The sequence below is a fragment of the Cyprinodon variegatus genome, unplaced genomic scaffold (genome assembly GCF_000732505.1).
Source record: "Cyprinodon variegatus isolate N-32 unplaced genomic scaffold, C_variegatus-1.0 Scaffold234, whole genome shotgun sequence".
NCBI classification, from domain to species: domain Eukaryota; kingdom Metazoa; phylum Chordata; class Actinopteri; order Cyprinodontiformes; family Cyprinodontidae; genus Cyprinodon; species Cyprinodon variegatus.
Window position 1 is genome coordinate 516476 of NW_015150687.1, and position 21902 is coordinate 538377.

At 35.8% G+C, this 21902-nt stretch overlaps 3 protein-coding genes across 3 annotated transcripts in view; all 3 read left to right on the top strand.

Moving 5' to 3' along the window:
- LOC107088970 (guanine nucleotide-binding protein subunit alpha-11-like) overlaps positions 1 to 9951 on the top strand; it is a 16735-nt gene extending 6784 nt beyond the window's left edge. The window contains exons 2-7 of the mRNA XM_015381446.1: positions 3169 to 3353; positions 5036 to 5190; positions 6395 to 6523; positions 6656 to 6785; positions 6887 to 7040; positions 8263 to 9951. Of these exons, the coding sequence (XP_015236932.1) occupies positions 3169 to 3353; positions 5036 to 5190; positions 6395 to 6523; positions 6656 to 6785; positions 6887 to 7040; positions 8263 to 8453 (944 nt within the window). The 3' untranslated portion in view covers positions 8454 to 9951. The remainder of the gene's footprint in view (positions 1 to 3168; positions 3354 to 5035; positions 5191 to 6394; positions 6524 to 6655; positions 6786 to 6886; positions 7041 to 8262) is intronic.
- A 1036-nt stretch (positions 9952 to 10987) lies between these two features.
- LOC107088982 (guanine nucleotide-binding protein subunit alpha-11-like) lies at positions 10988 to 20003 on the top strand. The gene is made up of 7 exons (XM_015381473.1): positions 10988 to 11148; positions 13361 to 13545; positions 16369 to 16523; positions 17267 to 17395; positions 17560 to 17689; positions 17775 to 17928; positions 19204 to 20003. The coding sequence occupies exons 1-7, from the start codon at positions 11028 to 11030 to the stop codon at positions 19392 to 19394; spliced, it is 1065 nt and encodes a 354-aa protein (XP_015236959.1). The 5' UTR covers positions 10988 to 11027; the 3' UTR covers positions 19395 to 20003.
- A 149-nt stretch (positions 20004 to 20152) lies between these two features.
- Positions 20153 to 21902, top strand: part of LOC107088981 (guanine nucleotide-binding protein subunit alpha-14-like) — a 5906-nt gene continuing 4156 nt past the window's right edge. The window contains exon 1 of the mRNA XM_015381471.1: positions 20153 to 20475. Coding sequence (XP_015236957.1) covers positions 20355 to 20475 — 121 coding nt within the window. The 5' untranslated portion in view covers positions 20153 to 20354. The remainder of the gene's footprint in view (positions 20476 to 21902) is intronic.

The following is a 21902-nucleotide window of genomic DNA, read 5'->3' on the forward strand; positions in this document are numbered from 1 at the left end:
CAAAGCCCTGTCTTAAGCCTGTTCCATATTCCCCAAGAACTGAGCAATGTACTCTTGTCCTTGAAGTGGCAAGAAACAATCCATTAGATAACTTTCTTTATAACTTCCCTTGTAATATGGGGTGAATGCTGCACATAGAAAACTAAGCAAATCATTGCCACTTTTTCTTCTTAGTAATGCCAATCACACAACTTTTCTTGAACATGTTGTGAGGAAAAAATAGAGGCTCTGCCCAAATCTTGTGCAGAGCAAAATTTCATTATTTTCCTGTGGCTATAAGAGAAACTATGTAATGGGCTTAATAGATCACTTCCTCTAGCTGGACACTGACCCTTAGCACACACCCAGAGCCTATTCAAGAGGTTTACATGTAAATCAAACCATGAGCATATATCAATGAACTAAACTGAATGTATCAGAACAGAACTTGAACAGTTGTCTCAAAGTCAATTAATTGCAGCCACTCTACTTAAACATTTTACACCTGTATGAAGTGCTTAAACTGCTGCACTAATATAGTATCAAGCTCTACAGAACTCTGCTAATGAACAAATATTTGTTTTTAAGCACGCTTGATGTATGTAGGACATTGTCCCTCAAGGACTGGAGTCCGATGGGGAATCTGTGGAAAGTTGAAAACTGTTGTTTTTTGACACTTCCCATCTAATCTAATAGTAGTTTAGACACTAAAGAAAAAGTGACAAAAATTCTAGTCTGTAGATAGACATAACATAGAAAATATTTTTCAACCTTGGACATGCAGATAGATCTCCCTGCATGTTTTAGATGTTTCTCTTGTTCAACACAACTGATTCCGCTGATTGCATATTACAGGCTGCAATCATCTGAATCAGGTGGATAAGAGTCTGAGCAAATTTAGATATGATATAAAAAAACACCACCCTAAAAAGACTAAAAGCCACAGTAAAATTGAATAAAGTGAATGTGTTGTACATAGCCATGTCTTTAGACCTGGACTTCTGGGGATTAACCCATAGATGTTTTCTAAATAGGTCAGGATATTATAGAAGAACATGCTTTGAAGATCTTGTCTTATAAAATTGTGCTTTGAGCAACAAGATGAGATCAGATATCCCAACAATATTAAAATTATTATTTTTCTTCATAAAGCTCAGAAAAAATAATGATTTAAAAAAATCCTGTCGTTTAAGTTTAATTAAAATAAAAACATTTAGTCCTAAAGTTTCTTAAAATGATGCAATATCCCTCAGAATACCACAATGCATTTAATTGCTGTTGTCAGTCCAACCCTCTCTGTCCTTCTTGATAACTTATGTGCTGCTTCTAAAGAAAATGTTATAATTTTTTAACAGTATAGAAATATAAAGAAATGGCTTAATTTGTGTGTACCATTAATTAGGAATATTTTTTGTTTCTGAAAACTACATTCAATTTTTAGTTTTATATAAACCAAACAAGACCCTCTTGCTGCAGGGCAACAGTGCTACAAACTGTAACACAATGCTGGAAGCATAATTAAGACAAATAAATGAATTCTTTGAATCTTACCATTTGACTGTAATTTAAGAAAAGAAGCAGTGTACTGTATATACAGTAGTCAAGTGTAACAAAAAAAGAAGGGGGATGGTGGAATTTCTTTTTTTAGAAGCTTTGTGGCCTAATTAATATAGTCTATTAACCTAAAGCAATATGCATGGTATGGTTGTTAGACGTCAGGTACGCCTGTCATTGACCTTGACCAAGGCACCTTACTGTAGAACTGCAGTCAGTCCCTGGACTGGCATGGCTATCACTGCCCCTATATAGTTACGGACAAATGCAGAGCATACATTTTCCCACTGGGATCAGTTTCATAGTCATGGTCGGCCACTTCTTTGATTTTACTTTGAAAAATCTTTTGGCAATGAATCTATTAAGATTTGGAACAAAACCTCACAAAACATAGCAAATGAATATCTGAATCCTTTCAAGTCAAGTATATTTTTATTCAAATTCAGTTATTTAAATAGAAGCAGCTGAAATACTTTCCAAAATCTGAAAAAACTGCTTACAAATTCGATTTTCAAATTAGCCTAAATATATAATAAGCATATATAAAAGCTAATAATTTTACTCACCTTTGAAATATTCATTTACAGTATTTATTTTATAAAATACTGTTTATCATAAAATCAGTATTGCTTCTATTGCCTAATTTAAAGTAAGCTAGGCTACATGCTGGCAATGAATGAGTTAAAACTACTCCAACAGGTCCAATGAACTATATTTACCATTGATCGGACGACAGGAATTCTGCAAGTCACACGAGGGACCTTGCAGTCAGATGTCAACATTCAATTCATTATTACCATTGGCCAGACATTAACATAACATTTGGAAGTTCTTTCAAGATACCAATCTTAACACGTGTCTTAAAGTGCTTGATTAAAATGAATTTTTGTCTAATGTGGAAAAACTTGCATAATAGTAAACACAAATTATTTTTCAAACTAAGCAGGGGAGGGAGATCTCTGCAACTTAAAACCTGGAACATGCGGAAGATTCCATCCCCTCCTTATTTTCACATTCCCTCAAATCGTGTTTTCTTTGCAGCTTGACCCTGATGCTGTTCAGAACACCGTCACCTGCTCCGCTGGTTGCGCCACTGAGGTTGAAAATGAAATTGCATGAGCCCTCTGGGCCACTGTAATTTGGTCACTATTCGGAAGCGCATAGACTGCCATATGTTGAGAGTGCAATATTATTGCCATTACTGTTAATTAGAAATCTACACATTGAGTGATAAAATGTCACAGGGTTGGGATGGTATAGGCCAGGGGGATGGTCATTTAAGATGGGGGAGGATTTTTAAGATTTTTTTAAGAAGGAGGATTCTATCCCACCTCATCCCCCCTCAACTCGAATACTAGTTATATATCTAAACAGAAAGGTTTTAAATTATGTAAAATAAACTACCTGGGCCTGAGCTAATGCCCCCATGTTTAACTACTCCAAAAACCCAAATGTTTAAGCATTTTTTCTTGAGAAAAAAGTTTTCTTTTTTGTATTATAGAAGTCGATAGCTCAAAAAGTAAGGAATCACTATTGTTCACAAATTGTTTTTTTCCAGGTGTATACTGGTGGTATTGATTCAAGTATAAAGCTCATTCTTTTTTTCTGCCTTTCATAATTTGGAAATTTTCCTAGGCCCTGGTGAAAGCGGGAAGAGCACCTTCATCAAACAGATGAGGATCATACATGGCAAGGGATACGACGAATCGGACAGAAAAGGTTTTAATAAGCTAGTGTGCCAGAATATCATCACAGCCATCCAGGCACTGATTGAAGCCATGAGTGCACTAAAGATCGACTATCTTGATGACCAAAACATTGTAAGTTGTTGTACACTTTTTAAAATGTGCCATCAGATGTTTTGGGATCATTTTGGAGCAACAAACAGGAAAAAAAAAATTCAAATGTAGGAGTAGCACAAAAAATTTTCTGTGCATTTTCACCTCTGAAAAAATACTGCTTCATTATCAGGGTAACTTGCTAATAGCTGTGTGACTGCCATTGGTGTCTCTTCATTTACCCTTTTTAATTATGACACAGGCTATTAGAACAACTGGAGAAAGCCAGTGTTAGTTTCTTTTTATATGATTTTGCTAAGGGCCACTTCACACCTTGCCGATTTAGCCAGCGTATGCCCGACATCCCAGAACCTCCTAAAATGCTGGCANGTTTCTTTTTATATGATTTTGCTAAGGGCCACTTCACACCTTGCCGATTTAGCCAGCGTATGCCCGACATCCCAGAACCTCCTAAAATGCTGGCATAGGCTAAACTTTCTATGTATTTTTTTAATTTTGGGCATATACAAAGCGTATTCATAATGAGTCCAGAACTTATGTCCAACAACAGCCTAACTTATGCATAACGCATGGCAGGGTAATGCCCATGAAATGATGCACAAGCCAGTGTCCTGAGGGCACAGACCAGGCATCCTGAGGCGTCTGGAGGAGGGCTGACGGTTTCCTCCTGTCAACCCCATTTTATACCAAAAGGCTGCCAATATGACATTAAACAGTAGCTGTAAATTAGAGACATAATTCAGTGGTCGTCTGGAACATGTCAAATAACGTTGATATGCATTGGAGATAAGTAACGCATAAGTTATGCACAAGTTACTTGTAGATTTTGGATAAGCTAGACACCACAACTTAGTAACTTACACTTAACGTATGTCGACGATCAGATAATTTACCTATAAGTTATGGCCCACATTTGAGCATATGCTGGCATACGTCGGGAGAAACATACTCACCATATGTCGAATTGTGCCAGCATGTTTCAGCATAATTCAGCATGCTCATAACTTATACAAAACATACCCATAACTTATCCAATGTAGGCCAGCGTTTTTGCCAGATTTGTTGGGCATACACTGCTCTAAATACTCAAGGTGTGACAGGGGCTTAAGTATTTAAAGGAGAGGTGACAAATGTTACCTGTAAAAACCTCTCTAACTATTCTATTTATCAGATCAAGTTTGCTATCATTAGTTAGCATCCAGTTATGCCAGCGATTTTTTTTAAATTTAGGATTTGTTATAAATTCTTTAATTTGTTAATTTCTTATTACCCACATCTGTGATGCCCATTATCACAAACACTTTGTTTCTAAATTTGCATATTTATTTATGAAAGCCATCCATTACTTCCATCCATGCATCCATAGATGCATTTATGGAAGCTTGGATTGAAAACACCAGGTCAACTCTGGGCACTGTTAAATGTGCCTAGAGGAAAAATGTTATTTGGTGAGACTGACTCTATATATTTAAGTTTGTGTTGACAATAGGAATAAAAGTATCAAATATCTTCAGATACTTCTATCTGCTATGAAGTTAATGTCTATTTTTAATTAGCCCTTTTTGATATGTGTCTTTGGCTTTTGAGGGCCGAATACATTTAAAAAAAAAAAAATGTACAAATAGGCCATGTTAGTTTAAGCCCACAGGATTGACAAGAACAGTTTTTAGTTAATTCAAATCTGGATGTTTCTCTTATTTTAGGAATATGCTGAAAAACTGATACCTGTGGATGTAACCATGGTCCATACTTTAGCATCCTGGCAAGTGGATGCTATTAAGCGATTATGGAGTGACCTTGGAGTACAGAAGTGTTACGACCGGAGGAGGGAGTACCAGCTGTCAGACTCTGCTAAATAGTGAGCTTTTTGAATTTTCATACACAAAACTTTTACGCGATTATAAAATTGAGGAGCAATTTAATATATAATTTGTGTGTGGGTGTGTGTGTTTGTGTATTACAGTAGGACCTTTTATGAACATTTTCTGTTTATATATGCTTTTTGAATCTTGTCTTAATCACATAACTGTTAGACTTTTTTGTGTCCAGCTGAGTATAAAGAGATAATCTAAAAGAAAATAGTTTACCTTAAATTTTGTACATTTAAAGCAACTGTCAGTGGGTACTGGCAAGATGAAAAAAGAGATAATTTCTTCATCACTCTACCAATAAACAAATTATATTTGATTTTTTTTTTATTTGGGTCAAATTACCTTGATTGAAAATATATCAGCAGAGAAAACTGTTTCTTTTTATATGTTCGTGTTGAAAAAAGAAATCACTGACAGCAACAGGAAATATGTGTCTGCCTGCTTCATTTTTTGTTGAAATATTTTTGTTCATTAAAGTTACTTGTTGGTGGTAGGATAGCCAGGAATTATATTCAAGTTAGAGTATTAATACTTTATAATAATGTGACTCCAATAAAAGTAAAACATTCACTGTTATTACTACTTCCCCAAATCAATTTGTTTTTAAACAGTTAGCGAAGTAAACATGAATGAGCTAAACCTGCTCATTCTGAGTGACGTTTAGCTGGATGTTTTCTCCCATTAAGGAGAAGTTCTCTTCCCCAATATTACTTTTCGATGATCAGTATGAGAGATTACTGCAAAGCCAATTACACAAAGTGGAATATAGTCCACATTTATTACAGGCTAGTCAAGGAGGAATTAATGCTGGAAGTTAGTAACTCTAGGAAATCTGAACTGAACTTGACTACATTGTTTGATCACTGGGATAAAAATAGAGTATCTGTAAATCTATCACCATGACTTGAAAGAACTGAGTTTCTTTTTGTGTGAAATGTCTCAAGATTAAAGTTAAATAAACTAAAGGGAACCGAACTAACGTAATATATCAGATTTTCAGTTAACAAGTAAAGGCTTTGCCACAAATGTGTTCTCCAAATTGAACAAAAAGGGAAAGTGTTACAGTATGTGCCTTTTTAATCAGCACACAATAGTTTCTTCTGCAAATATTATAGCACTTTATGAATGATGTTGCAGCTTTATTTAATATTTTTATTGCCATATTTCACTTGAATTCTTTTTACTTCATAGCTTTCTAAGTGACATAAACAGAATCACAGCCCCAGGGTACATTCCAACTCTGCAGGATGTCTTGAGGGCCAGGGTTGCCACCACCGGCATCATAGAGTACCCATTTGAAATACAAAAAGTTATCATCAGGTATGATTCCCTACTTATTCCCCGTAACTTGGTGTAACTGTAAAGAACAAAAAGGAATTCTCAAAACAAAAGCTTTATGCTAAGGTCTTTTGTGAAGCTTTATTTTATAAAATAAACATCTTTTTTTTATAGGATGGTGGATGTGGGTGGCCAGCGTTCACAAAGAAAGAAGTGGATTCACTGCTTTGAAAATGTCACCTCCATCATATTCCTGGCAGCACTTAGTGAATACGATCAAGTTCTTTTTGAGAGTCAGGAGATTGTACGTTTTAGTTCAATGGTTTCTATGTTTTATTTTCTATGTTGCACTTTCAAATAGGTTATACGTTGAATTTGATTAAACTATACCCATTTGTGTTCTAGAATCGACTGGCTGAAAGTCTTGCCCTGTTCAAGACCATAATTTCATCCATTTGGTTTAAGAGCACCTCTACCATCCTCTTTTTGAACAAAACAGATCTACTTGAGGAGAAAATCAAAACATCACACTTGGCAACGCACTTCCCAAAGTTCAATGGTAATTGATGTATTGCTTCATATTCTTTCATTACAGATCCATCCTGTCATTTCTTTCTTTAAATCTCTATCTTTAAAATAAAAGAAAAAGATATGATTTGTGCTTGAAACTATTTTATAGAAAAATGTTAATTATTGATTTGTTTGATGTGCCATTATTGATGAATCTTTAGAATTTTCCTAATGAGTATGCATTGCTGCAGTTATCAGTTAATGAAGATATTCATTCATTCCCAGATAAAAGTTCCCACATTAGTCCAAATATTTGAACCCATATTTTGATGTGATTACATGTGATCCCTTTCCATTTATAACTATTCTATTTTAACTTTCTCAGATTGTTTATATTCTACACTCTTTGGTTTTCTATGTTTTCCATTTCAATAGAGTACCAATCTTAATGTGAGTAGGATCTTCATTAGCAAGGTGGCTCTACACTCAGAAAAAGAAACCTAGATTGATTTGCAGTGAGAAAAACACAACGGCTATATGTTTTTTTTTCTCTCAGAATCAACCTTAGAGTCTGTAAGGGCTGCAGGTGGCAAGATGAAGCACCCAAATTAAAAGTCTGATCTAGAGCAAGGATTCCTTAAGTGGAAACGTGACCCATCAGGGGTTGCGAAACACCAAGATGGGATACCCGAAATGTTTTTCATAATCATTGTAGTGTGATCCCTTACATACTCTACATTAATGTGGATATTCTATTAAAAAAATGTTCCATTTCTTAAATTCCTCATCCTTTACATGATTACAAAATTAAATGTGACATCAAATTCCAAAGTGCACAATTAAAAAATTTTATGTCCTATTTAATATTTAAAAATAAATTGTAAGCATTGCTTTAGAAAAAACAACTGTTAAAAATGTATATAGTTAGTTCGATAAGTATTTATGTTTTGTACCTAATATCAAACAGTAAATAAAGTCCAGCAAAGATACAATTGCTTCAATAAAAAGAGTAACTGAGGATAACTTACGCTTGATTTTAAATGAATAATTTTCTCTCGAAACATGTGAGGGAGAAGACCTGGATATAAGCTGATATAAAAAGTCGATGAAGAATACTTTTTTAAGAATAACATTTACAAAACATGTTATACATTGAATCATTGGACTCTATAATTCATATGATTGTTACCATGTTAAATTATCTTGAATGTATTCAATTTGGAAGTTATCCATCAACTGATGTTGATTTTGAACTCATCTCAAACTCACAGGACCTCAGTGTGATGGTGAAGCAGCAAAGACGTTCATCCAGCAGATGTTCACTGAGCTTTACAAAGCGAAGGACAATCCCCTCTACACACACTTCACTTGTGCTACCGACACTGAAAACATCCGATTTGTCTTCAATTGCGTGAAAGATATAATTTTCTGTAACCATTTAAATGCTTATTCACTTCTGTAGACTAGAAAGAAGACATGATGTTTCACAGATTTTACAGATAATTTTATCATCCATAAAGAGATGTGTTAACCCCTAAAATTCCTACCCATTCTAGAATGCTATGAGTATTAAATTCAAATGTTATATTTAATCTCCCCCAGGATTCAAATGAATTACATTTACTCTTCACTACACTTACAAAGTAGAGCTGGGCGCCAACTAATGACACAGCCTATCAAGTGGACACCAACTTGGTGTGATACATGCTCCAAAAAGTGGAAAAAGAAAAAAAAAAAAAAACAAAAACACAGGACTTTATTTTCCAAGTTAAAAGCTGAAGTTCCAAGCTTTATAGAGTAGCCCAACAGTGCCTTGTTGTGGCTTAGAAAACATGCAAATTAAACCAAAAGAACAGGTCCACCCCTTAGCAGTGGGGAGTCGTTGAGGTCTTTGTTAGCCTGCAATACCCAATACTGGCCTATTACTCTGAAAAGGGGAGTCTTTAAGGTCATTGTTGGCCTGCTTGACCAGGCAAGATGTCTTGGTCCCCTGCATGGTAATGAGGATTGAGATGATAGTGGGAAGGAAGCAGCTCTATCGCTGTGTTGAAGGAGTTGCAGAGCTGAAACCGGAGTCCAGCGCCTCTTTTGGGGGACCCAAAATTAGCATGTTTTTTGGGCTACTCTATAAAGCTTGGAACTCAACAAGAATCCTGACATTTTGAATACAGAAAGCTGGATGGGAAGTGAAATATCTTGAAACTTGGAAAACAAAGTCCAGTGGTTTGTTTTTCAACAAAAACTGGGACTCTTCACCAGCACGGTTTGATACATGGTTTCCTGAAATCACCTTGATATTAGAACCCACCACAACTGTTTTTCATGGCTGATTTCCATTGTTTTGGCTCTGGTGACAACTTCCAGACAATGAGCCCAGTGCTGTCATTCTGTAGTATCTGTTGGACTTAGGTTAAATAGGTTCAAATTTAGGTTGTATTTAAGAGTTGTTTACTATAAGTGTCATTTAAAGAGTGATTACTCCAGGCAAAAGAAGTGGGAATAAGCCCAAAAGCATAAATGCCTTCACATGCCAAGGAATTTCCTTACACAGAAAACATCTAAGTTGTCTTCAAATAAGTGAAAGACTATTTTCCTTCAACTGCTGCTTATCAAGATGCTGGTATAAACAAGGATGGAGTTGTTGGTTACTATAGTTTCATAAAAAAAATCTAACATCCTAGTGAATACTGTTTCTTTTCAACAATTTCAAGGAATGTTTTAGTTAAGGAGAAATACCATATTTTCCTTCTTACAGCTTTCAGAGGTGGTAAATAAAATAAATCACTGCATGGAGTGTTTTAGAATGATATTTTATGTTTATTTTGAACAGTGTTAATATTTTCAATAAAGAAACACCAAACCAATAAACTTTGTTTTATGTTCTCACTGGTGTTGAAGATCACATTTCAAATGATGTAAGCGAGCCGTGTCGATTTTAAACCACGGCGCAAACTCTCCCTGTCCTCTTTTCCCTGTGACCTCCTGGTCTGTTAGGCGAGATACACCAGTCTTCAGCTAAAGCCACAGAACGTGGCTACCCCCTCCTCCTGAGAAGTGTCTGTGTTCGCTGAGGAATCAGGCTGCTTTAAAGCAGATGAGAAAAACCATAAGGTGTTTCACCTGGTAAAGTGGAGTTTTGGGTAATTTTCCTGTCCCTTTCCTGTCCCCAAACATACTAAAGAAATTTCGTAAGTAAAACAGATTTCAGTTATCAATTAACTAATAATCATTCATTGGTTTTACCCTTGATTTGAATGACCTGGTAATTAACTATAACCTCCAGTTATAGTTATTTAATATATTAATAATCTGCTGGTAAAATTACACAACCCTCATCTATTTACTTTTGCTGAGCCCCAAATATCTGAGATTGGAAGGCCTCCTTATCATCACCCTTATCTTTAGCTCCTGCCACAGATTCAATTCAGGACCATCTTTCTCTGAAGTGGATTTGAATTTGTTGATTCACCCAGAATGCCCTAACTGTCTCTGATTTTTTCTTCTTTATGAAAAGTGTCTGTGATTGATATGAATAACTTGTAATTTTACATGTTTTTCAGACTTCTCCTTGTTAGGTATAACAAAGCAGCTAGGCTCAGAGAAATAAAATGTACAAATTGTTGTCTGACTTTAGGCACACTGTGAGTCATTCTGAATTTTTTAAAAGGTGTCTGCTCTATTGTTTTCACTTTTGGCAGTTAAAAATTACGGTCATAAAGATGATTTTTTTTTACACAAAGATGACAACTTGTTTATTATTCCGGATTGAAAAAAAACTAAAATCCTCTAATACCAATATATTTTCTTATTTTGTGACAACAACCAGCTCTAAGTACATTGGATTTTTTTTCTTTTCTTTTTTTTGACAATGTTCACCATCCAACACCCGCCTCCTGTCATGTTTGACTAACTGGTTATGGCAGAATGATTAACACACCGGCATTCCAACGAGAAGGATGACCTGGTATGATAAACACAATACACTCATTTCAGCGGCACACTGTTCATGAAAAGCACCTAGTGAACTTAGACAAGAATGGACGAGTGTTGCTACACGTCTCCTGAAGAAAAAGAAGGCAGAAGGATATCAAGAGAAATAGATGCAATACTAAGAAGAGAGAAGGAAAATAATCGTGAGCTGAAGTTGCTGCTTTTAGGTGAACTCTTTTGATTATTCATTGTATTTTGCATTGGTAATATATTCTAGATACAAGTGTTTGTAACTATCCTACTTGTCAAGTATCTTAATTGTGGGTTTGGTGGTATTGTTCTTCAGCTGAGCTATGTCTGTTCTTGGTTTGTGCTCAGTGATCATGACTTTCTTTTGCATCACTATAATTAAAATAGACGTTTGGGAAATTTTATTTGTTTAGGAGATCTTGCATCTGGATTAGCTGATATACCGTGCTTTGAAAATTCTTCCAAATGCCTAAACCTTTCCGCATTTTTCCACCTTTCAGAAACATTTCCATATTGTATTCTATTGTCATGTAGTACACCAACTCAAAGTAGTTCAAAAATAACTAAGTTGAGGGATAATAATACATACTTAGCAAATGTTTTTAAAAGAAAAAAAAAACTATGAGGTTTGACAAGCAATTGTATTTGATCAAATGCAAAGACATTTCAGAAGTAACCTCATTTGTAAACCTAATTCACCTCTTTTTTTCCCAAATCTCAGTATAACTGGTAAGCAGCATATTTCAGAGCAAGGAAAAAAAATGATTCAGTTGTGGAGGAATTTGAAGCATGGTTAGTTTATTAAAGTACACCTCAGTTAAACTCAAATACAAGACCGTCAGCATTTACTGGCTAGGCTAATAACAAGTAATTCCAGAGTAGCTACAACTGAGGTTTGAGAGTCTGTTGACAGGACCATGAGTATTGTACTCTCTAGCTTCAATGATCAAGTGTCTAGATGAAAGTGAATGTTTAGACAGAGCCACAGGGAGTCAAAGATGCATATTAATAAGAGCTTTGTAGGAGGCAAGGTGGAGTGAAAATCATAGTTTTACTCCTACATGCAAAACCCTGAGTATGGTGAAAAATACTGCATGTCGCCCAGAACACACCTTTTCCCAGTGAATGATGGTGGTACCAGCATAATACAGTTAATTGAACAATAGACTTGACTATCTTCTTACCAAATCTTAGATGAAAACTATTGACAGTAATGTCGCAGACACCTACTTTTGGGCAAAAATTTAACCATGTGCATGCTTTGTTAAAGAGAGTAATGGAATTCCTATATCTCTATATGTATTATAAGACCTTTAACTTGCTGGGTTGTATAAATTTTGAAATTTAAAAACCCCAGCATTTCTAATAGTGAATGCAACATAAAAAGTGGCCAAATTGGTGCATAGTGGTCACTGTAGTGGACAGCTACTACAAAGTAAATATCTCTTTAATTATTTGGTTTCGATAGTGAAACTGCATATTAGTGTCTAGAATGCTCTCTGCTGCCCCACTCCTTTGAGGTCAATTTAGTGGTCAGTCATTGTAACTGCAAGTAAATTTAATCTGAATCCAAGATAGCCAACAAACACAACCCCTTTTGACCAGTGCTGCATATTCTCTCAGTCCATCTATTGTAAAATAGCCCAACAGGTTAAAAAATATATAATGATTTACAGTAACATCTAAGGAAGGATATGATCAGTTTAAAATATATATATTTTTTGTTTAATATGCAGCAAATTACGAAAAACCATGTGTCCAATGAAGTGGACGTCATGCATCAGGCATTTTTTCAACATAAGTCATATATTGCCTTACTGTGTATTGTAATGGTTTTGCTAATAATTCAGTGTTTTAACATTATACATATAAGCTATTCATTTAAAATTTACATTGTTAGAACCCAAAAAGATCTTAATGCTTACAAACACTCAAAAAGGTGTATTGGGCATATATGAGGATTACTCCATGCAGACAGATTAATGTTTTTACTGTTTGCAGGATAACAGCGGATGGGATATTTTAAAATGCAAAACACTGAAACCTTTATTCAAATTGTCTTGTTTCCATAAAGACATCTCATCATTATTCTTTACACTACAAAACTTGTGTTAAAAATGTGTTAGAAAAACAAGTGGAAAGCTGGTGCACAATTACAATAAGAGTTTGATTACTAAAATACCTATTCAAATTTTTTCATTGTACTACTTTAAAATTTAGGTCTCACACTTACTTTGGATGTACAGTAAGCTTGTGGTCTCAGCACCATAAAGTGCCTGAAAATTGTGAATGACCACTAAAAAACATTTGCTTTACCTTTATGGTTTTGGCACTTTATGTAGCTTTTATAAGAGGAGTGATTTTAACTTGACTCTGCTTTTTATGGTTTATCTACTTCCTTCTAATTAGGAACTGGTGAAAGTGGGAAGAGCACATTCATCAAGCAGATGAGGATCATCCATGGCAAAGGATACAGTGATTCTGACAGGAAAGCTTTCATCAAACTGGTGTATCAGAATGTCATCACAGCCATCCAGGCACTGATTGAGGCCATGACTACTCTTAAAATCGAATATGTGGATGACCAAAATATTGTAAGAAAACCTGGACTTTTGTTTATACAATAAGTGTATGACTGCATGTCAAAGCAAGATGAGCCCACACATGGTGGTGCAGGCAACCTTACAGTATCAGTATTGTGGCATTGACCCTCGCACCCTGTTCAAAGCACCAAGTATAAACCTAGCTTTATATATTTATAAGGAGGGACGGACAATGGCATATTACAGAGTGTGGATAAAAAAATAGAAGCACCAAGAGACTTATGAATCCTCAAGAGCTGAAATAAGATATAAGGGTACACTAAATGAAGAGACAAAAAAAAAAAAAAAAAAACATGTTTTAATTATACCTTCCTGTACCATGTTTGGGAAAATAACAAAAACAAACTATAAAAGCATCAGAAATTAGCCCCACTCTTCCCATATGATCTCTGATATGTCTCCTGTCAAAAAAGAATAATATTATGGGTAAAAAGAAACCAAACATAGATTTCTACTAGATTTGAGTGTCATGAAACGGGACAGATGGACCCAGTATTCAAGGTGAGACGGTCAGTAGGAAAGTTCAAAACAACGGCAACCACGGCGACTGTAGGAGGGGGCGGGGCATCGCACAATCACTGACACTCTTGTGAGAGAAACATTGGTGAGTGTCCACGATCACCTGACAGGAGACGATTATCCAAGTTAGTCACTTATCTGATTTAATAGTTCAGTCAATCCTCTCAATAATAGGCAGGATTAGCCGATGCACTGCCAACGAGATGCGGCTCTGAGCTGTCCAGAGCATCCCTGATGCAGCAGCCCCAATGAAGAGGCAGGACTCCGATCTAGGACAGGGATTTAGATCAGACTGGAGTAGATCTGTAATCCAGGAGTCCGCAGTCCGGTCAGGGGTTCCAATCCACACAGGAACGGACAGACCCAGGTTCCAGGAACCCACAGAGTGTGAAGGCAGGTTCAGAGACAGACGGACAAACACAGATGCAGACAGGCAGAATCCAGTAGGAGTCCAAGGATGGTTCAGACGGGGACGGACAGGGCCAATGGGTAACAGGGAACGGAATCAGGCAATCAGAATCACAAGGGAGACGCTGAAACGCTCTCAATATAACTTAAACTAACAAAACTGAGAGACAGGAGAAACAGAAACCAAACAAACAATGATCTGGCCCCAATAGCTGGAACTGAGCACAATATAAAGGAACAGATGCAGGTGGATGAGATCAGTGAAAATTAGGGACCGGGCAGAGTTAGGCAGATGAGTGACATGAACACTAAAGGTGATCTATCAAGGCAGATCAGGAAATTGAGCCGGATTCCATGGTCTGTTTTTTAATATTCTTACTTTTAAAGTAAACTAAAAGAATTATATTGAAGTTTAAAATGATTGAGGGTTCATATGTTAGTGATATTTAGTCCTAATAAAGGTTAAAAAAACAAAATGTGTTTACAAGCTGGCAGACACAGTCGCCAAGTTCCCCTTTCTTAAAATGTCTGTAATATTTTTTCCCATCTTCCCTCATGGACTGCTTTTAAGTCCAGCAGAGTTGTTTTTTGTTTATATTTTAAACTATGAGTGTCATGATGTGTTTTAGAGGTCTGACCCAAAATGCAGAGAACCACTCAGAGAGCAAGGCAAAGATTTAACAGGTTTATTGAGGTAAGGGTAGAAGGGGGGTATGATCTGGAACTCAGTTAGCTGGTGAACAGGAACTAGGAAGTCTAGAGGCAAATCAAAACTGTTAGTTCAGGGAACGTGGGAATCTTGAATGCTGTAAGGAAAATGCTAGTGAGGGACTCACGTTTGGGGGGCTTCTTCTCTCACTTTGCATCCAGTCTGTGTGGGTTGACATGTTGAAGAGTGGACAGGTAGACATTCTTTGGACCCGGAGGAGCACTGGAGCGGACTGTCACTTGAATTTCCGTGAGGGACTTGAACGCCACATGTGGAGTTCTCTCCCCTTCTCAGTGTGAACTCAGTAAACAGTCCAACGGCACATGTGGAGGTTTCTCGCTTGCTCAGTGTGAATTCAGAAAACAATCTTTCCAGGGGAAAAAGACCAAACTTCTAGTACGCAGGAGGACTTCCTGCCAAAGGCAAAGACAAAAACAGGGTTAGACTCTGAGAAACAAAGACTCAGTTTGACTCAGTGAAACAAAGACTCAGGTTAGACTCAGCTAATCTAAGCATGGCTAGGGTACCCAAAACTGGCAAACACTCTGGCGTCGAGGTAGTGACAGTCCACTGCTTAAGTACTCCTCCAGATAATGATCCAAAGAGCCGCAGGTGTGCAGGGAGGACCAACAATGACAGGTCGCCACCTGGTGATGGAGGGAGAGACAGACACAAAACAGACCACAGAAACTGGATTCCTGACAATGAGACCTTGAGAGCACAAAAAAGCATTACTAAAAAATCATACAAAATCATAACTTTATTTGAAACTGATAAAACATTTTCAGGTTCTATTGTTTTAAATTCCTTAAGTGGTTGATGCTAATCTATCTAGTTTGTTAGCTCCTACTACTCCAAAGATGTATTTGCTTTTATGTCAAGCTCATAGTTGTATGAAATCTTTCTATTTCAGGGAGAAGAGAGCTATTATCATGAATATATTCACAAAAGGCTCTTTAAAGGTTCTTACTTTAGCTGAGGGAATTGCCTGTACATTTCTAGAATACTGAAATGTCTTATTTTGACAATGAAAACATTGCATCATGACACACTATTTATCTGCCTAAAAAGGTTAATAGCTAGTTAGTATAAACATATTTTTAAGTATAAACATATATATTTTTTAAAGTTTGTATTTTTATATTTAGTTTTAGATGTTTTTTTTTCTTTTGTTATAGAGCTATGCTGAAAAACTGAAAGAAGTGGATGTCATCATGGTGTTAACGTTGGAGTCCTGGCAGGTGGATGCCATTAAGCGAGTGTGGAATGACCATGGAGTGCAACAGTGTTATGACAGGAGACGGGAGTTCCAGTTGTCAGACTCTTCTAAATAGTATGCTTTGTTTTGTTTTTTTACGTTATTTTTTTCTCATTTGTCTGTTAAGTATTCTTTCACATTCATGTTAATCAGAGGCTTTGACAAAAGATTTTCCTCTGGCCTCATATTCTTTCTCTCTTTTTTGTTGAATCTTAATCATCTGGATGCTTTTTTTTTTTGGTATAGTTACACGTATTAGTTAAATCATTCTATCACAATTTGTTTCTTACCTTAATAGCATGCATATCAAAAAGATCTGGATGTGCTTTACTGAGTTCATATCAATTTCTTTTTTTTTTTTTATGTAGAGACTGACTGCATGCTAGTAGGCAGGTTTAATATTCAATTCAGGTGTGTAAGGCCAAGGGAAACAGCTAAAAGATGCAGGACATTAGGCTATAAGAATAGGAGTTTGGGACCGTGCCTTAAAGGCTCTAAAGCTACAGTTTGCAATGCTCTTAACTGAAATATTTAACAAATAGCCTAATGGATGAAAGGCTAAATTTCTACTGTAACAAAGAGAATAAGTCTTTTTGCCTTCGATTATAATACAGCAATATCACCTCATGGATAACTGATTTACTTAATTATGAAGATCTTACTTAAAGAGACATTTGAGATTTCTACTCAGCAACAAGTTTCACACACTCTTCTTGTAATTTCCATGTGATATAATTTGTGCATCTCTTGGTAATTAAGACTGATAAACAAAGAATAATTTGGGTAGTACCAAGTTCTTTACAGTGCTCTTTTTTCAGTTATCTAAATGACCTGGACAGAATCACAGCCCCAGACTACATTCCCACTCTGCAGGATATATTACGGGTCAGGGTTCCCACCTCGGGCATCATAGAGTACCCGTTTAACATGTCAAACGTCATTTTCAGGTATTATCATTTTCTTATTAGCTGAAAAAGAATAAACATCTGTGTGCAAAACATGTTTCCTCTAAACTGAGATAATTTTTTTTCTCTTTTGGTTAATCTTTGTTGTCTAACGTCTGCAAGAGAGGGGATAAACAAAATAATAACCAGCATTCCTGCATTTATAGGATGGTGGATGTGGGCGGCCAGCGCTCCCAAAGGAAGAAATGGATCCACTGCTTTGAAAATGTCACCTCTGTCATATTTCTGGCAGCCCTCAATGAATATGACCAAGTTCTTTTTGAGAGTGACACAGATGTATGTCCAATCTATTATTATGTGTTACTCAGCTTCTAACAGCTCATCTTGAGCTTTTGTCAAGATTTCCTGTTTTTGTGTCTAGAACCGCCTGGCTGAGAGCCTGGCCCTCTTCAAGACAATTACCTCATCCAACTGGTTCCAGGAGTCGTCCACCATCCTCTTTTTGAATAAAAAAGACCTGCTCGAAGAGAAAATACAGACATCAGATTTGGCAACCTTCTTCCCTGACTACAAAGGTTAATTTAGCATATTTCTGTTCTGATGTAAAAATTGTATTATTGAAGTTAGATGATATGACAATATCATAACAATATCAAACTTTCCCTTTATTAGATTTACAATTCATATTTGCAGATTTTAAGTCTACATCCTTGTTAGCTTTATTTTTCAAATCAAAGACACCAAAGGGAGTATCTGAAATCCATATGTTCTTCCTCCATTTCCCCATTTTGTGTCGAAAAAGAAATTAAATGTCATTAGACTTGAGCTACAAGTGAACCTGTCTGCAATGTTGTGCCAGTTCACACTTAAAAGAAGTAGCTCAAAGTTCAGTTCACACTGCTAAACATGAATTAGTTCAAGTTCATTTGGAAAATAAAAAACACAATCCTACACAATAAAACCTAATATTTTACCCTTTATATGTGTGGTCAAAATATATAGAAAGAAATGGAAAATAACTGATGCAGTCAAGATATACTGTATGTGCATAGAAGCCTTTATTTAGTCAAATTATACAGAACTTCAGAAACATACAGGAACATTCAGGTTCTGCTGAAAAGATATGCATCAAAAATTATTTCTGATGTTCCTCATTCAGTAGCAGCGATTTCCTAAGATAGCTCAGATGCTTTAACTTGATGTGTGGCTTTAAAGTTGAAGTGGACATGGCTACCGTGTGGACTTGTTTGTTAAGTCCCGGTGGGCACAGTTTGCACAAAAATGTTAGATTTTCTGTCAGAGTTTACTTTGTTTGTTCATAATACCCTGCCAAGTGCTCTGCAAAACTGGCATAAGAATCATGCAGGCTAGTCCTAGCAGTACACATGCTGGTCGCTGTAATAAGTGCTGTAAAACCTGAAGTTATCCAATAAAAAATGTCATTATCAACTGAACGCGAACGTGAGAGGTGTGTGTTGCTCATTATTCCCATAATTACTTCAAAACTGATCCGTTCAGTTCATCGTTCATTAAAAAAATGAATGTATTCAGTGGAAGCAGTTCATTGGACCCGTTCATGCACATCACTGCCTCTCTGCATGCAATATCTACCTTTTCAATATTGTGACAAGCAAGATAATGACATTGTAAACAGAAAACCTTAATTTTACTGTCAGTACCCAAAACTTATTAATTAATTATTTTATACTTACTAATTTATATGAAGGCATGGGAGTTGTCTATACACATCTAAAATGAATGTTCTTCAGAACACTCATTTTAGGTGTGGATTTGATGGAAATTCAGATCTCAAGTAGCACTGTTTAAATCATGAACTTTCTCTTTCACAGGACCTACAGGAGATGCTGAATCTGCAAAGAAGTTTATTGAGAAGATGTATGTTCAGCTCCACAAAGGTCGTCACAAACCTCTCTACACACACTTTACCTGTGCCACGGACACGGAAAACATCAGAGTTGTCTTCAATTCAGTCAAAGACACAATCTTTTTAGAAAATATGAGTTTTTTAAACCTCGAATGAGGAAGGATGGAGAAGTGTTTTTTTTTTTTTTTTTTCCGGTTGTTATCTGTTAAGCTTTCTTCTTTGTTTTTGCTTTCTTAAAAAATGAAAATATAAGAGAAATTCTAGCACTGAGCCATACTTTAGATCTACACAGGCCTTAAATTCAATTTTATTGCAACATGTATTCATTTGAAGTTGTAAAGAGTGAAAATCCTTTGTCTGCACACAATACACATACAACAGCATTACTACTGATTCCTTATACCCACCTGGGATTATAGGCCTTTGAATGTGTCGCCCAACCTTGAATTGACTCAATCATGCAACGTCTAACTAGCACAGCTCTGTGGAGGAAGAATGCACCTTGAAGAATGCAAAGTCTTACAGCTTTTAAATGCACAGATTAAGAGAAAGATTGCAAGTTGATGGCCTACATGTTTTTATTTTTGTACACACAGATAATGAAATGAGTAAAATGTTTTAAACATATATTATGTCATATTTTTGTCATATTTATAAAATACATGTGATAAAACTCAATGAGTCATGCATTGTACAATCAGAATTAACACATGTATCGTCACTTTCAATTGTATCAAATAAAAAGTATCCTTGTCTTTTACTTATCTTTACTTTTAGTGAATTTTTTTAAACCTATTTAACTTAAAAGGCATACCCATTAGATATTATCATTTGTTTCCAATTTGTACTTCGTAGTGGAAAAAAAGCTTTAACCTCAAAGAATGTGAAAGCAGACAGCTTTTCAGCTAGACTCCTCCTCCTGTAGGGCAGGGAGGTAAAATGTACCTGAACTGGATCCAGTATGAGGAAGAATGCCCACAGAAAGTCACCAACAGCGTATTGTTTTCGGGAAAAAGATGACCTAGCAGGTCTGACAACATTAGTATACATTTATCTGAGTAATCCCCATCAGCTGTGACACTTTGTCAAACAAGCAGCTGCTTGACTCTGATAACAATGGACGAGTGCTGCTTGTCCCCTGAAGAGCAGGAGAGCCGGAGGATATCCAGAGAAATAGAGAAACAACTTCAACTTCATAAAAAAAACCTTAAACGGGAACTAAAGCTTCTGCTTTTAGGTGAGATCCCCAAAAGTTTAATATGAATTCTCTCTCTGAATTTTGCCTGGAAAATTGTTTGTCCTCTTGACAGTTAGGCTCTGAGCCTTAAAATGTATTTTACTATCTAAATCTTAAACAAACACCACTGGTAAGAAGGATTGAAATTTTATCTGCTTCCCCTGGTTCATACTATTTCTAGTCAGTTTTTTAGTAGCATTGATTTTTGTCATTGCTCACTGCTATGACATTTATATGGTAGCTGGTAGTGGATTATTTAATACATGCTATTCTAGGTAATAAATGTCTTTTTCTGTAACAGATTTTAGTGTATAGCAGAAAGCATATAAAGGTTGGTAATTTTTATCTGTACAGCAGTATGTAATATGCTCCCTAGTTGCAATCTAAATGCTTTGCAAAGACTGGTTGAATAAATATCCAGACTATTAAGAATTCTAAATGTCATTTAATGACTGAGATAATAAATCATTGAACCAGAGGGTATGTGGTACTGTGTGTTACGGGTGACTTTTGCATTCTTTACATAGTTTCGTCCTCGATAAATCCTCCTCTTGCTAGCATGTTTCCTCATTCAAACAAAACTGTGATGGCCTGCTGCATTTTTTGATATTGTGAGATTAGACTTTAAATTTTTCCAGAAAAAAACAACTTCATTTAGTCACAATCTTTTATTTTCTTTGAGCTTTATTTGTATTAGTCCCGAAAGATATGACTTATATGTAGTGTTATTTTTGATTTAAAGTTTCCCTGAGATCAGCAATCTCTTTTACAAGGCTATTCATATTCTTAAGGTATTTGTTTTTTTAATTGGATACATGTTTTTTTCATTGTTTAGGTTTCACCCATTTGGTTTTGACATGTCATTTCTCTTTTCTTTGCTCCTATTTGGTAGATCCATTTCCAATGTTTCTGTATATCTATGCTTATAGTTTTCCAGTTATTCATATGTTCAGTTTTACTGTCAGTCTTCTCTTACTAGTATCAGTTAGATTATATCCTTGTAACTCTGGTCATATCCAATTATGTTTTTACTCCGTTTTCAACCACTGCTTCATAATAAGCCTCATTTGTTTCACATCATCTCTGGGTTTTCAGCATGTCACAGGTTTTTACTGTTTAACATGCCATGTCCTGCCATGCAATGCTTGTACTAATGCCAACCTATTTTATTTATTTATTTTTTTACCAAGCTGTCAATTTAATGTTGTTCATTTATTAAAACTCAACAACTTACTGAGCTGTTTCTGCTTGCCTCTATGCATATGGGTCTACTTAAAGAAAACCCCCTGATATAAACAACTAGATAATACAGAATAAATACAGCAAAGAGAATGGGTATTCAGACTTTAAATTTCTCCTTTGTGATTTATTTGGAAACACAGAAATGGTAACTATGATTATGCACCACTAAATATCTAACTGAAACA